This window comes from Acipenser ruthenus, chromosome 47 (genome assembly GCF_902713425.1).
Source record: "Acipenser ruthenus chromosome 47, fAciRut3.2 maternal haplotype, whole genome shotgun sequence".
Taxonomy (NCBI): Eukaryota; Metazoa; Chordata; class Actinopteri; order Acipenseriformes; family Acipenseridae; genus Acipenser; species Acipenser ruthenus.
The window spans coordinates 2,081,051-2,095,521 of NC_081235.1; the positions used below are offsets into that span (position 1 = coordinate 2,081,051).

The 14,471-nt window shown below is 39.3% G+C and overlaps 2 protein-coding genes across 2 annotated transcripts in view; one reads left to right on the forward strand and one right to left on the reverse strand.

Annotated features, from left to right (window-relative positions):
* Window positions 1-210: 210 nt before the first annotated feature.
* LOC117401512 (small integral membrane protein 7) lies at window positions 211-10,183 on the reverse strand. The gene is made up of 5 exons (XM_059014174.1): window positions 10,062-10,183; window positions 4,155-4,196; window positions 3,155-3,207; window positions 2,657-2,747; window positions 211-651 (listed from the first exon to the last, which is right to left on the reverse strand). Exons 1-5 carry the CDS (start codon window positions 10,085-10,087, stop codon window positions 636-638), a joined length of 228 nt encoding a protein of 75 aa, XP_058870157.1. The 5' UTR covers window positions 10,088-10,183; the 3' UTR covers window positions 211-635.
* A 2,996-nt stretch (window positions 10,184-13,179) lies between these two features.
* The window catches only part of LOC117401221 (trimeric intracellular cation channel type A-like), a 30,542-nt gene continuing 29,250 nt past the window's right edge, over window positions 13,180-14,471 (forward strand). The window contains exon 1 of the mRNA XM_059014154.1: window positions 13,180-13,407. Coding sequence (XP_058870137.1) covers window positions 13,284-13,407 — 124 coding nt within the window. The 5' untranslated portion in view covers window positions 13,180-13,283. The remainder of the gene's footprint in view (window positions 13,408-14,471) is intronic.

The following is a 14,471-nucleotide window of genomic DNA, read 5'->3' on the forward strand; positions in this document are numbered from 1 at the left end:
CTGGCACCAAAGCGAGCGAGCATAGGTGGGCCGAATGACTTTTTCTCGTTCTAGAATTTCTTGTTCTTATGAAACCTGTCTGTTAATCCATCCGTATGTCACACTTACATGTATTCACATATCTGGAGAATTGCTTATGAAATTAGAATCGCATGGCTAACATCAGCAGTTAATTCTTTCACAGTTACAAAAATGACACAGAATGCAGGATTAGATATGAAACATTTTTAATATCAGCTTTACATAATCAATCTGAATGCCAGCTTTAATTTGTAGGTAATTTGAGATTTCTATTTATGGAATCTATATGTACCATTGGGAAGAAGTATGAATCCACTGCTTTAGACACAAGTGTTGGTAGATGTGTTTTAATGAAAACTATACATTGGTCCCATACACTCTGCTTTTCAAATTCCATGATCACACATTCAACAGCTTTCGATGTAGATTCAAATTTAACCAGAAATTTTGAACAATTTTCTACAACAGATCCCAAGTGAAAATGATATCAATCCCAACAAATGCTGGTAAAACTTTAACTAGCCCCATGTCCATAAATACTCAAGAATAAAAAACATGTGTTGCTTAAAGAATGATCTACGTGGTTAGTTTGATGTTTTCTGTTCCTCTGCTTCTTACGATCCAAATAACCTGCAAATATAAAAATAAATTATTGTGCATTATTACTGTGATACAAACGAACATGTATTTACAGGTTAGGAGCGACGCCTGTATTATTATTTATTTCTTAGCAGACACCCTTACCCAGGGCGACTTACAAAAAAAATACAAATCAATAATTACAGTATTGATTTGTAAAGAAACTAGCTAGTTACAGGGGTTAAACTGTGGAGCAGCTGTGCCCATACTTCATTACACAAACCCTTACATATACTCTAAACAAAGAGTTCATTTAAAAAGGCATGGACTCTCTCTATTAGGGATTTAGTTGTATTCATATTTTAGGATTGAGCAGTTTAAGTTATAGTCTAGATGCAGGGATGGAAATAAGACTCACATTGCATAGCAGTTTCATCCATTCCTGGTTTTATTATGAGTTTATTAAGACACACCTGAGCTTGTTACCTATACACTGTGGCTAATCAAACACAGTAAAATCTGGAATGGATCAAACTGCTATGCAATAGGAGTCTCATTTCCATCCCTGAGATGTCTGGTATACATAAGTAGATACAGAAAGCATTAAAACACACACCAGGTAGTCAGGGCAATTCATACCAGCTCCATGCCGTCACAACACACTGTCATCACAGAGCCATTTCAAACCCCATCCACTAATCCCAGTGCCAGAATAACAAAAACATTATACAGTTTATCGAAAATCAATACGTGCGTGTTTAGTTAGAAAAGCAGTACCAAGTACAACACAATGTAAAATTCAGATTCAAAGAGATTACCAGAGTAAACACCAATGTCTTTTTAGAGTGAATATTTCTCCGTACAGAACTGTATGTAGCAGGTTGTCATTTTATAATTCTCGTTGCTATTTTGAGGTCATCCCGTGCCTTGAAAAACTGCAGTTCTTCTTTGTTAAGGAAGTCAAAACGTCTCTGACCTACTTTTCCAACCAGCCTCAACTCCTCAATGGCAGGAGTTTCACATCAATACCACAACCAGTAGCTTTAATCATCAGTTACTAAAACATAAGAAAAGAGGCCGTTTGGCTCATCAAGTCTCGTCCCATCCCAGCATGCATGTATTCTTGTTTCCCTGATATTGATGTGATACAGCTATCTAAAATGCATCCGATGGAAAAGACTTCATATTAAAATTGCCTATACTGTTTAGTTATTGTTCTGTAGGTATATATGATAAGAATTCTAGTCCAAGGTGCTGTGTAAGATACTGGCTGGTTTGCACCCTCTCAAGGTCAGCGCCAGTAAGCCCACTCGTGGGCAGCCCTCTGACCTCTCAATTGTGGGATGGATTTCAGCTTGTATTGTACAACACCCTAATTCTGTGAATGAAAAGTTACATCAAACTCAGACAAACCAATGCTCTGCCCCAGTCTACTCCTGGGTCAAAGTGTGGAAGACTGGGCTGCAGAAGCAGAACTGAATGGGTCTGCATATATCTGTCCTGATAAAACACACAGGCATGGTGGCTTCAAGTGTAGGATCTGGATCTTGTAAATCAATCACAACTAAGGATGCCCATCACAAAAAGATGAACATTTTACAAATTCAAATATAAAACTGTTTCAATATCGTTACATACTGTCTTCAAAATATGAAGTCTGGTCTAATCACTCAGTTACACTTGGTTTTGGTTCTGCAACATTTTTCTCAGTATTGATGTTAAAAGCTTTCAGATACCGCTAGAAGAAGTAGAAACTGCTGCCCTCTGACTTAGACAGCATGCCATGTAATTAAACTGGGCAGCAATGTTAAACAGACAGCATGCCACTGAATTAAACTGGGCAGCAATGTTAAACAGACAGCATGCCACTGAATTAAACTGGGCAGCAATGTTAAGCAATGTGAAGCCATGTAAACGCATGGATGAGTTACAATTCAAAAATTGGTTGGAGTCCAGTAACCTTAACTATACTCAGCTCAGCTGTATGTAGTGCAGCGTTACCTGTACCCTCTGTCAATCAGAACGCAGGACTGTGATGCAATTTGAAGTTACTTACAGTATCATGCAAAACATCATGAAGATGTTCCACAAGGCGATGAAGACTCGGAAATATCGGAGACTCAATAAAAACTCCCGGATGTTGTCACCTGAAAATACAATAGAGAAATGCTTGAAACTAATTCAGAAATATAGTGTCATGTACCATCCTGTAACAGAATTTATAAAGATTTACAAAGATACAAGGTCTGAAATAACCATCTGTACAGAAGAGCGCTTCTCTCTTTGTTTAAAGAGAATTTGATTATCATTTTTTAAAAACAGCTTTGAGTACATTCTATGCTTACATGCACGGGATTCAGTACTTTAATGGATTATTTTAATTATGAAGACAATCCATAAAGAAATGTGCAGTTTCCACGAGGCTGGAAGGAATCCATGCTTGTGAACCAGGGTGCACTTGAATCCCATTGAAACCCCAATCCCGATTCCAGCTCCACACTGCTTCACCAGCAACCGACTGCTCAGACTAGTGAATAGAAACAAGACAACAGACCTGTAGTGGGCCCTCTGCTTTCATCACCAAACCCTTGTGTATCTTTCTTCTTCCTGTTGCATGGGGGGTAAAAAACAGCTTTATCACAAGACGTGTTATTAGTACTGCAGTAAGACCTCTATTGATGAGGCACGTTCTTTCACACTGTATACCTGTATTGATGAGGCATGTTCATTCACACTGTATACCTGTATTGATGAGGCATGTTCATTCACACTGTATACCTGTATTGATGAGGCATGTTCATTCACACTGTATACCTGTATTGATGAGGCATGTTCATTCACACTGTATACCTGTATTGATGAGGCATGTTCATTCACACTGTATACCTGTATTGATGAGACATGTTCATTCACACTGTATACCTGTATTGATGAGGCATGTTCTTTCACACTGTATACCTGTATTGATGAGGCATGTTCATTCACACTGTATACCTGTATTGATGAGGCATGTTCTTTCACACTGTATACCTGTATTGATGAGGCATGTTCTTTCACACTGTATACCTGTATTGATGAGGCATGTTCATTCACACTGTATACCTGTATTGATGAGGCATGTTCTTTCACACTGTATACCTGTATTGATGAGGCATGTTCTTTCACACTGTATACCTGTATTGATGAGGCATGTTCATTCACACTGTATACCTGTATTGATGAGGCATGTTCATTCACACTGTATACCTGTATTGATGAGGCATGTTCATTCACACTGTATACCTGTATAGATGAGGCATGTTCATTCACACTGTATACCTGACTCTCCTGTTTATAGTACAGAGGATTTTACATGTCTTTTAACTTGGTCACCAGGCAACAGCAATCCAGCCCCCATCACTGCTCGGCCTGTCCTCCATCCAGGACTGGCTCACACGGTACAGTACTGCATGTTATTCTCCTTCACACAGGTCTGCGGCTCTTACTGCAAGCCATCCTTTTCTTATATGAATATATCTAACTAGTAATACAGGGAATGAGAAAATCATACTTACAGTTTAAAATTAAGGACTGCTCCTGCATTCATGAGCAAGGTCCTACAAGATGAGAAAACACAAGCAATAATACAAATCTGTGCCCAGCAAGAAAGAACTCCTGCACAGTATAGTAATAAAAGAATGAATTATTATACACGTGTGCTACATCACAACAACTGACTTAATGCACGTGTGCTACATCACAACAACTGACTTAATGCACGTGTGCTACATCACAACAACTGACTTAATGCACGTGTGCTACATCACAACAACTGACTTAATGCACGTGTGCTACATCACAACAACTGGCCTAATACACGTGTGCTACATCACAACAACTGACTTAATGCACGTGTGCTACATCACAATAACTGACTTAATACACGTGTGCTACATCACAACAACTGACTTAATACACGTGTGCTACATCACAACAACTAACTTAATACACGTGTGCTACATCACAACAACTGACTTAATACACGTGTGCTACATCACAACAACTGGCCTAATACACGTGTGCTACATCACAACAACTGACTTAATACACGTGTGCTACATCACAACAACTGACCTAATATACGTGTGCTACATCACAACAACTGACTTAATACATGTGTGCTACATCACAACAACTGGCCTAATTCAACAAAGTGCTCATGCAATGTGCTGTGTAGGGGGCTTGTAGATTATGAAATGATTATTTTAATGTGCAGTGCCGGTCGTGCGGTCAAAAATCAAATAAATAAAAAAAAAAAACTACTCAACAGGGCAGTATTGCAGCGTTATTCATTACACTGCACATGTGTGGCAGATCAATAATACCTGTCAGTAACATTTCACTGTCAACTATCCTATTTTAAATGAACACACTATTCTGTATAGAAGCACATGTTAGCAACCAATCTGCATTTCTAAAGCGATGCCAATGCTGAAATTGTAATAGAAATGCTTCTCTCACTATTTGTGTGTCTTTTAGACTTTCTGCAGAATACTTTGCAGTGTGTGCGTGTGGGATCATGTCTACTACAGACTTGTGAACGGGTCACAACATGCAAAGGTCTCTGCACATCTAACTTTCTTGATCTTCGTTTTTCCTTTGACAACGAAAGCTGTTATTGATTGATGCGCTGGTTTTCTGAGCGTCGTTGTCTTTTTGGTGTTTTTGTGATCTGTGCAAACCACAAACATCATTCTTGCCCCCATGTCCCACCGTTAAAAAGAAAGTATGACTTTTCTTTCCAAAGTTGCTTTGGATTATGTGAGAATATGTTGTGCTCCAGGAAGATCGGAATTTGCATCAATGCTTTAGTTTATTTTACCTGGAGGGATTAGCGCACGCGCAGCCATTGCAGATGGTCAAGTATGTGAGCTTGCATCTCGCACTAGAATGCTTGCCTGCCATAGGGCTCCCCTGGGTCCTAAACGCTTTCATGAGGAGAGTAATAAACGAAAACTAAAATGGTGTTGTTTTTCCTTTGTGCAACGCCCCCTTTTCCACATTTATTTCTTGAAGAGTTTATTTAAGTTAACTCTGACAGTGTTCACTTGTGTGCACAGCTTTAAAAAAAAAATACTTTATGAAAATGTGTCACTTGCCACTTTGTTTATTGCTAAGAAACTACAATGGCAGCGATAAAAAATAAAAAAATAAAAATAAAAAAGCAATGTCTACTTTTGTACTGTTTCTGCCTGAAATACACACATGGAAACGTGTATAATTAAGTTTTAACATCCTCTGCTTTATAGTTAATCCAGTGGAGCAAAATAAAGCCTTCACAACCTACTCTGGAATATTACAGTTTTACATATAGTTTTAGGATTAACAGTATTAAATAGTATTTCATTTCGCTAGATTTAGCTGGGAATTGTGCAGCAGGTGATTGGAACATGAAAGTGAAAGTAGTTTTTGTATTCATTTAATTTAAATATGTTAGCAATGTACTTTAGCTTAGGTATTACATTGAGTTATATGATTGATTAACGTAGTACGTTTGGCCTGGTGTCACAGCTTTTTTTTTTTTTTAATCGTGTAAAACACCAGATCTTTGTCTCCAGTTTATTATAGTAAGGCTTGGGAAGTTGAGGGGCTGCTGTATGTTTTATTATAGAAATACACGAAAAAAACTTGAGTGCATATGTCTATGTTTGCTTTACTTTTAAGAAGAAAATGCAATGCGGCCACCATCAGACACAGGAAATTGGCAGAAGAAGTCGAGCCTGTCAAGGATCTTTTATTTGGGCTTAAAAAAAACCTGTTTGGCAACAGTAAGAAATGTACCTGGGGCACGCCTCTCAAAGATGGCACGGTGGTTATGCACTTCAGTTCATTTTCCTTCTGTTCACTGTCATGCCATGCATTTAATTTAGAAACTTTTCAGTTAGAACATGAATATTTAGACACAGCGCTACACTTAATCAGGCGCTCAGTAAGATGCTTATACAATAAATAATGCGATCACTAATTGACGCGCTTTCATTAATTCACTTGAATGCTGGCTGCGCAGACATTTTCAGAACATTTTCAAGTTTAAAAAAATAAATGAATAGCATGCTGTTTTAATAGCATTACAGTGGAGTTTATATAATTATTTGTTTGCAAGATTGTTCGAGGAGTCCTGCACACAGCCGCATTTAATCACAGAGCCTCTTTTTATAAACAGCTGATCCAAAAAATATAAAATAATTATTGTGTGATTGACAGCAAATGCCACCATTCAGTTTCATGATAAAATCACTGACATTCGCGCAGGCTTTGTTGAGCTGACCCGCTCAGTTTAACCATTAAGCATGTACGGTACCATAAATAAACAGATAAATCATCAGAATGAAAATGAACAACTCAGGAATTTAAACCGTGTTTGAGGTGTATCTCAGCAGCCTACGTACAGTGTTTAGTGAAAGAGGACGGTAAATTGTATTTTACTTGTAAAATTCTGAAGGAAAGAGAAAGGCGTGTGATTGGTTGAACGCGAGGTACGTCACCAACTTTATGCTGAGAAGTTGAAATCTACCAACTTGCCCGCAGCGTCTACGTATGGAGCTCCATTTGTGCCAAAACTATCCAGCCGTTAGTTTGTGAATTTGTTTGCCAATTCGTGAACTGGTCAATTTGTCCAGCAATTCGTCCATAAATGTGTCAATTCATACAGTAATTCATAAACGTATTTGTTAATCTAATAATTCATTAATTATTATTTATTTCTTAGCAGACGCCCTTATCCAGGGCGACTTACAATATCACATTATTTTTACATACAATTACCCATTTATACAGTTGGGTTTTTACTGGAGCAATCTAGGTAAAGTACCTTGCTCAAGGGTACAGCAGCAGTGTCCCCCACCTGGGATTGAACCCACGACCCTCTAGGTCAAGAGTCCAGAGCCCTAACCACTACTCCAACTGTCAATCTCGCACTGTGCCAAAAACACTGTAACCTTTCTAGCCAATGGGAGCACACATTAATATTTTAATCAATGAAAATCCAGCCTCACTCAAAACTGCTTCAGCCAATAATATTTAGAAGGGCGTTTCCAAAGATATTCTATTTAACAACATACTCGACTCCTCTGATTTACAATGGAGACTTCCGTCTCACTGTGCGCAAAACATTGTGGTATATACAGTTAGGCAAACAAATACTATGGAGAGTCAATGCAGGCGTACGAAATGTTGCTGGTTTTCGCCATGTTAAAAAAAATGCCGGTAGTTTGTTTACTGTACTATATTGCTGCGTCTTGATAATATTTTATGTTGTTATGTATTTGCAGGTCCGTATGTTGTTATGTATTGAAGAAGGAATCTATGAAAAAGACCTAGGAGTTTATGTTGACTCAGAAATGTCTTCATCTAGACAATGTGAGGAAGCTGTTCTGGTCACCTCGTTACAAAAAGGATATTGCTGCTCTAGAAAGGGTGCAAAGAATTATCCCTGGTTTAAAAGGCATGTCCTATGCAGACAAGCTAAAAGAATTGAATCTATTCAGTCTTGAACAAAGAAGACTACGCGGTGATCTGATTCAAGCATTCAAAATCCTAAAAGGTATAGGCAATGTCGACCCAGGGGACTTTATCAACCTGAAAAAAGAAACAAGGACCAGGGGTCACAAATGGAGATTAGATAAGGGGCATTCAGAACAGAAAATAGGAGGCACTTTTTTACAGAGAGAATTGTGAGGGTCTGGAACCAACTCCCCAGTAATGTTGTTGAAGCTGACACCCTGGGATCCTTCAAGAAGCTGCTTGATGAGATTCTGGGATCAATAAGCTACTAACAACCAAACGAGCAAGATGGGCTGAATGGCCTCCTCTCGTTTGTAAACTTTCTTATGTATTTCTAAAGTAACCGGTGTTACCGGACTGTTAAATGATTTAATCAATACGTTTCTGCACATGCGCCAACGAATGGGACTGTGCTCAGAAAACAGCATTTTTCATAATAACTACGTATTGTCATAATCTGCTAATGTTGCCGTTTTCTTCAAAAGGTCTTGGGCAAATGTGAAATCTACTTCAAAAGTGTGATGCAATTTTTTAACATGGCGAAAACCAGCAACATTTCGTAGGCCTTAATTGACTCTCCATAGAATTTTACAGCCTTTTGTATTAATGAATTGACAAATTAATGAATGAATTATTAGATTAATTAACAAATACGTTTATGAATTACTGTATGACTTGACACATTTATGGACGAATTGCTGGAGAAATTGACCAATTCACGAATTGACAAACAAATTGACCAATTCACGAATTGACAAACAAATTGACCAATTCACGAATTGACAAACTAACAGCTGGATAGTTTTGGCACAAATGGCGCTCCATATCTACGAGTTGAACGTCCGTCTGAATCGTACGGCCAGTGTGAACCAGCCTTAAAGCCCATTGATAGGAATCGCTCTTTTTATCACGCCCAGCTGCTGTTACTATGGTTACGCCAGTCCGCTGCCGGGAGATATTTGAGAATGTAGCACAAGTATAACCAGTTGAGTCTGAACGGTTGGTATGGCATTAGTGAATAGGATTGCGTAACATTGATAACACTGCGCAAGTGCACAACAGTTCATTGCTGTGATGGATTTGCATCACTAGTATTTAATAAAAAAAAACCGTAGCGGTGCTTCAGTCACTTGAGGCTATTTTGTTGTATAACGAAAACACATCAGGATTTTATGAGTTTTATTAGTTTATCTCAGTGTCCCGCAAAATCCATCATGACGTCCTGAAACTGACCCATGTCAGTTAGCACAGACCGTAGATGACACGGACGGTATACCTGAAATGTTACAGAGAAATTGGCTTTTGCAGAAATTAAAGGTTTGCTGACCTGGGTTTAACAGTAGAATTTTGAGCAAAACACGGGAGAAAATCTGTCCCGGGAGTTATCCGGGAAAAGTGTTAAGAAACTGGAGAGTTACGGCAAATAAGGGAGAATTGACAGGTCTGAAATATTTGCAATTCGTGAAAGGTTTCAGAAGAAACCCAAGCAATAACACAAACAGGTTTCCCCCGTTTTTAAAACCCGCAGTATACCTGTTCAGATATGGGAGACTGGAGAGGCGTGTAACCAACCGGCCCGTACACCATGCACCCCAGAACAGAGAACAACACTGTGGATGAATGCGGTGCAAATGTGTACAATTAGCATCAATCGAGACTTCTACCATATGTTACAGAAAACATAACCATGTAATAACACTGATTCTGTTAATACCAGACTACAAAAACATAACCATGTAATAACACTGATTCTGTTAATACCAGACTACAAAAACATTACACGTCACAATTAAAACAACGGAGTATTTTAGTGACAGACCGTATATTGGCTGCTACAGATTTAATACTTCCCAACATACGCAATTTTTTTACAAAGCCAACAACATATGAATCTGATGAAGAAATGTATTTATATTTACCCAAAAAGAAGGATATCTCCGATCATTTTCTGTCCAGCTCAAACACATACTAACCTAAACCTGATTAGCTACGATTGGCGTCTTCTGGTGGAATCACTTCAGAACTGGCATAGTCTCTGTCCAATCATAATAAGGGAGGCAGGTTTAGTCTAAAGTTTGGTTGACAAGCAAAGACTTCCTCGGTTTAGTGAAAAGAAGGCTAGGACAATCAATCCCATGGATCAATGCGTGTAAGCACTACAGGCGCCATTATTGGAGCCCACGCAAGCTGTGGAAGGTAATACAAAGCATTGGACAGACAGCAGAAGAAACTCACTTTTCTGCAATTTCTAATTTTGTAACATGACGTTTATAACATGACGTTTCGAGATCTAACATGAAATACTGTGCTAGTGCTTCCGGTAGACTTTTGATATATACTTTTGAACCTTCCTTGAATGCATGGTGTTAAATATCTTAATTATTCATATCCTTTTTTATTTTTATTGTTATTATGTCTCAATGGAACATTCTTGATGATGCAAATCTTTTGGCCATAAATGATTTCCATTACACGAGAGTAGATGTTAAAACTTCATGCTGATTTGAACTCGGCTCTCGCCAAGATAAGCACCAACTTAGACGTAGCTTTACAGTAAACGAATGTGATCCATATGTGTCTCCATCCAATTGCGTTTCCTTCCATATGATGATGTAGATATCCTTCTGTCTGGTGTTGATGGCTGAAGTGTAATGCTGGCTCCAGGGATCAACTTATTGCCTCCCTGGCGCATCAGCACACACAACGGCTGCGATGCTGGCTCCGGGGATCAACCACAGTGCGGTCTCCCCAGCGCATCAGCATGACAACCGTCTGGATTGAGCTACGTAGGGTACATCTCTGGGGTCTTCAAGTGGGCACCTTCCATCCTCGGTGTTTTGTCGACTAGCCCACGACACCTCAAGAGTGCTCGACGGTAATTCTGGCATCCCAGCATCACCCCCCTCCGCCCCCCTGTATATAGCTGTATATTGAAAATGCATATTCGTGTGACACGGGATTGTTAGTTACTTCTATAAGATGTATTTTAGTAACTGAAAAAAAATTGCAAGGATGTTTCAATCTATCTGTATTTATTTATTTTAGTTTAAAACAGAAGATGTTTTTGTATGGTAAGGTGTATTGTATCATTGTATTTCTAACTGAATAAAACATGAAATTAAACCCCTACAAGAAACAGATAACCGCATAAAACAAACCCCAGGTTTTAATTCCTGTAACCCAGCAATAGGAAAAAGATATTCGAGTTCACACAAGTATCACATTCTGACTGTGCAACAGGTTTCATCACGCTGCTCGTGACTCATCACTGCCACCTTTTGGAAAAGACCGCAAATGACAAGCAAAAAGCATCACAATAATATCCCTTCTGCACTGAGTCCCGTTACAGTGCTTTTCTCGTTCATTGTAACCACTGTGTGAGCTAATAACCCAGCAAGGCAACAGGGTGTCCCTTTGGAAAGTTTAAAACACTTACATCCGTTTGTATGCTATTGTTCTGCACCATAAATGTAACCCTTGAAGTAGAAAGGACCTGACACAGAAAACATCACTGTGGCCAACTTAGAATAAAAGAGCACTGCGGGGACCCACACAGGACGAGCTTCATGTGAAAACCAGCCCACAACTAACCCAGCTGTGGAAATAACATTCTGCCATTCTAGACACTGGGCTCTATTCAGCAAGGGCCCGAGTCACGTACCAGTGGAAAACTTGAGTTAAGACTGGAGGTGTGTTTATGCCTTGCTTCCACGGTCATTCACAAACGTCCACATGGCGTTTGATCAGCTCTCATTAATACTGAATTAGTGAGTGAAAGTCGGACCAAGACAAACCTCCCCAGATGATCTTTTTTGGTCTTTTTTTCTGAATTAAAATGTTTCAGGATTCCAGACAAAGAAAAAACGTGTATATATTTTAATATACAGACTAGACTAGTCGTGTGGTATAGCTTTCAAGACTTCTCACATTGCTTCCCTTGATTTAAATTCAACATTTCTCACAATATATCCGAGCATCTTGTTAGCCTTTTTTATAGCTTCCCCACATTGTCTAGATGAAGACATTTCTGAGTCAACATAAACTCCTAGGTATTTTTAATTGATCCCTTCTTCAATTTCAGTATTTCCCATATGATATTTATAATGCACATTTTTATTGCCTGCATGCAATACTTTACACTTTTCTCCATTAAATGTCATTTGCCATGTGTCTGCCCAGTTCTGAATGCTGTCTAGATCATTTTGAATGACCTTTGCTGCTGCAACAGTGTTTTGCACTCCTCCTATTTTTGTGTCGTCTGCAAATGTAACAAGTTTGCTTACTATACCAGAATCTAAATCATTAATGTTCTTTTATTCTGACTCGTCAGTATTCATAGCTCGGACAGCGGTGCCACCAATCTCACTGCACACACACACTGCTTACAGTTAGGCACAGCCCGATAGGAGCTCGCAGGCTGCCCTAAGTGAACCACTGGGACGCCAAAAACATTGCAACAATGTAACACATGTACCCGCTCCCAACCCCCGCCTCTCCCTGCACCGCGCACGCAGGAGGTGAGGAGGCAGGAGTTCAGTGCCCCGCAGTGCTCGTGTTGCTGGTGACAGGATGGACCACGGCGGCGCACACCCGGCGTCTTGGACTGCACGCGCCGTTACAGTATATTTATACCAATACGATTCACAATATATAGCCTACTTCTGCAATATAAACCCGTACATTAAGAACTATGACACTGAGTAATAAAGCACATATAGCCTATCATGCCTACGTTACAGTACAGCTGCGCATTCACAGCGCTCCAGGCTGCACTGCAGCATATTTCTAAAGGGAATAGCTATGTTAAATCATCATGCTCAAAAATGATAGACAACTACTATGAGTGCTACACAGCTGTCGTGTCTATTCACAATGATCCTGCCTTGAAGTCAAAGTGCGGTTTGTAAAACTGTCTGCTTAAAATAAGCTGTGTGTGGGAGTGCATGTGTGCACTGCGAGTGACGTCATCGATAGAGAGGCCTGCCAAGTTAACACTTGACGCGGCTTGGCAAAGCCTAGTAGGGCAATTTAAACAGCCGTGTATTAATAGAATCGGCCGGGTTAAAGACTTTTTACACTGGAGACGGGAGGACAGGACAGGGAGAGAAGCAGAGAGAAGGAATTCCCGCACTGTGTTAAAAATGGAAGTCCTTGCGGCCCTGAATCTGGGCGATTTTGCTCAATATTTTTCTAAAATGTCAATGTTCCCCCTGTTTGACTTGGCTTATTACATCGTCTCCATCCTCTACCTGAAGTATGAACCAGGTGAGCGTGGCCTTTTTACTTTCTCTTCTTCACGCACGGTTTCATTTGTAAATGGATCACTATGGACAGTATACACGTCTTTAACTTCAAGTTGTCTTCATACCGGTAACAGAAATCATTTACAGAGGCAACTGTCAAAATGGGGTTCAACGCATTAAGTTTCATACAGATAATAAGTAACGCTTTTTTAACCACTAACAAAGTAAAAAAAACAATGCTACTGTGTTTAATACAATATTATTGAAGTACATTATTTAAATAAATAAATAAATACATAAATAACATCTTTGATTTTGAAATTGTTAACTTTAAATATTGTATATTTTGCTAGTTGTGTAAATTCTATGTATATTTTCTTCACCAAACAATAGTGTGTAGATCTTAATGCCTTGCCATGGTTCATGGATACTCTTTTAGCCCAAGTAAATCAAGTGATCAGTTCATTTTTTCTGAAATTAGATAGAGGTGCATTGCGTGTAGCTCGGGTGACCGACAGGGAAAATCTAGAACGTCCCTAAATAGCGCGGCGTCGGGAACCGGTTCACTCGACCAGGATTTGAAATGACAGTGTTATAAAATTCAGACAACATAGCAGGGGTGTTATTTGAATAACAAATTTACCAGTCATATTATGGACTGCCCATTTCTAAGAATCATGCTGCAAACAGTCCTGCATCTAGGCAACTGGGAATAGTAACGGGTAATATTAGCGAACACACTCTATAGGATACCCAAGTGTCACTCTCACAACCAGATGACTTTCCTGTGCTAAAGAAACGGTTTCCTGTGTTAGTTGCTACCTGCAGATATCCTTTCTGACCCTCTGATTTGTTTTACAAATGACTTGTTCATAAGTTCTTGTCATGTCCTGTCTCGTTTCATTTGCATGCTGTGCATTCACCCCAGAGTTAAAGGAGCAGGGTTTATTTAGTCTAGAATAAAGAAGAATTGGAGACTTGCTTGAAGTCTTTAAAAACCCTATCCTATACTGGACCAGATAACACAGCTGGGAAATAGATAGGACAGAGGGAAGGAGACACTTCTTCACACACAGCTGTTTGGAA

Bases quoted from the DNA above. Each gene is read 5' to 3' on its own strand.
- LOC117401512 (XM_059014174.1), bottom strand. From the start codon at position 10,087: ATGATCGGAGATATCCTTCTTTTTGG. The intron at 4,197-10,061 runs GTAAATATAAAT...CTCATCTTGTAG, and splicing joins GGAGATATCCTTCTTTTTGG to GACCTTGCTCATGAATGCAG. The intron at 3,208-4,154 runs GTAAGTATGATT...CCCATGCAACAG, and splicing joins GCAGTCCTTAATTTTAAACT to GAAGAAGAAAGATACACAAG.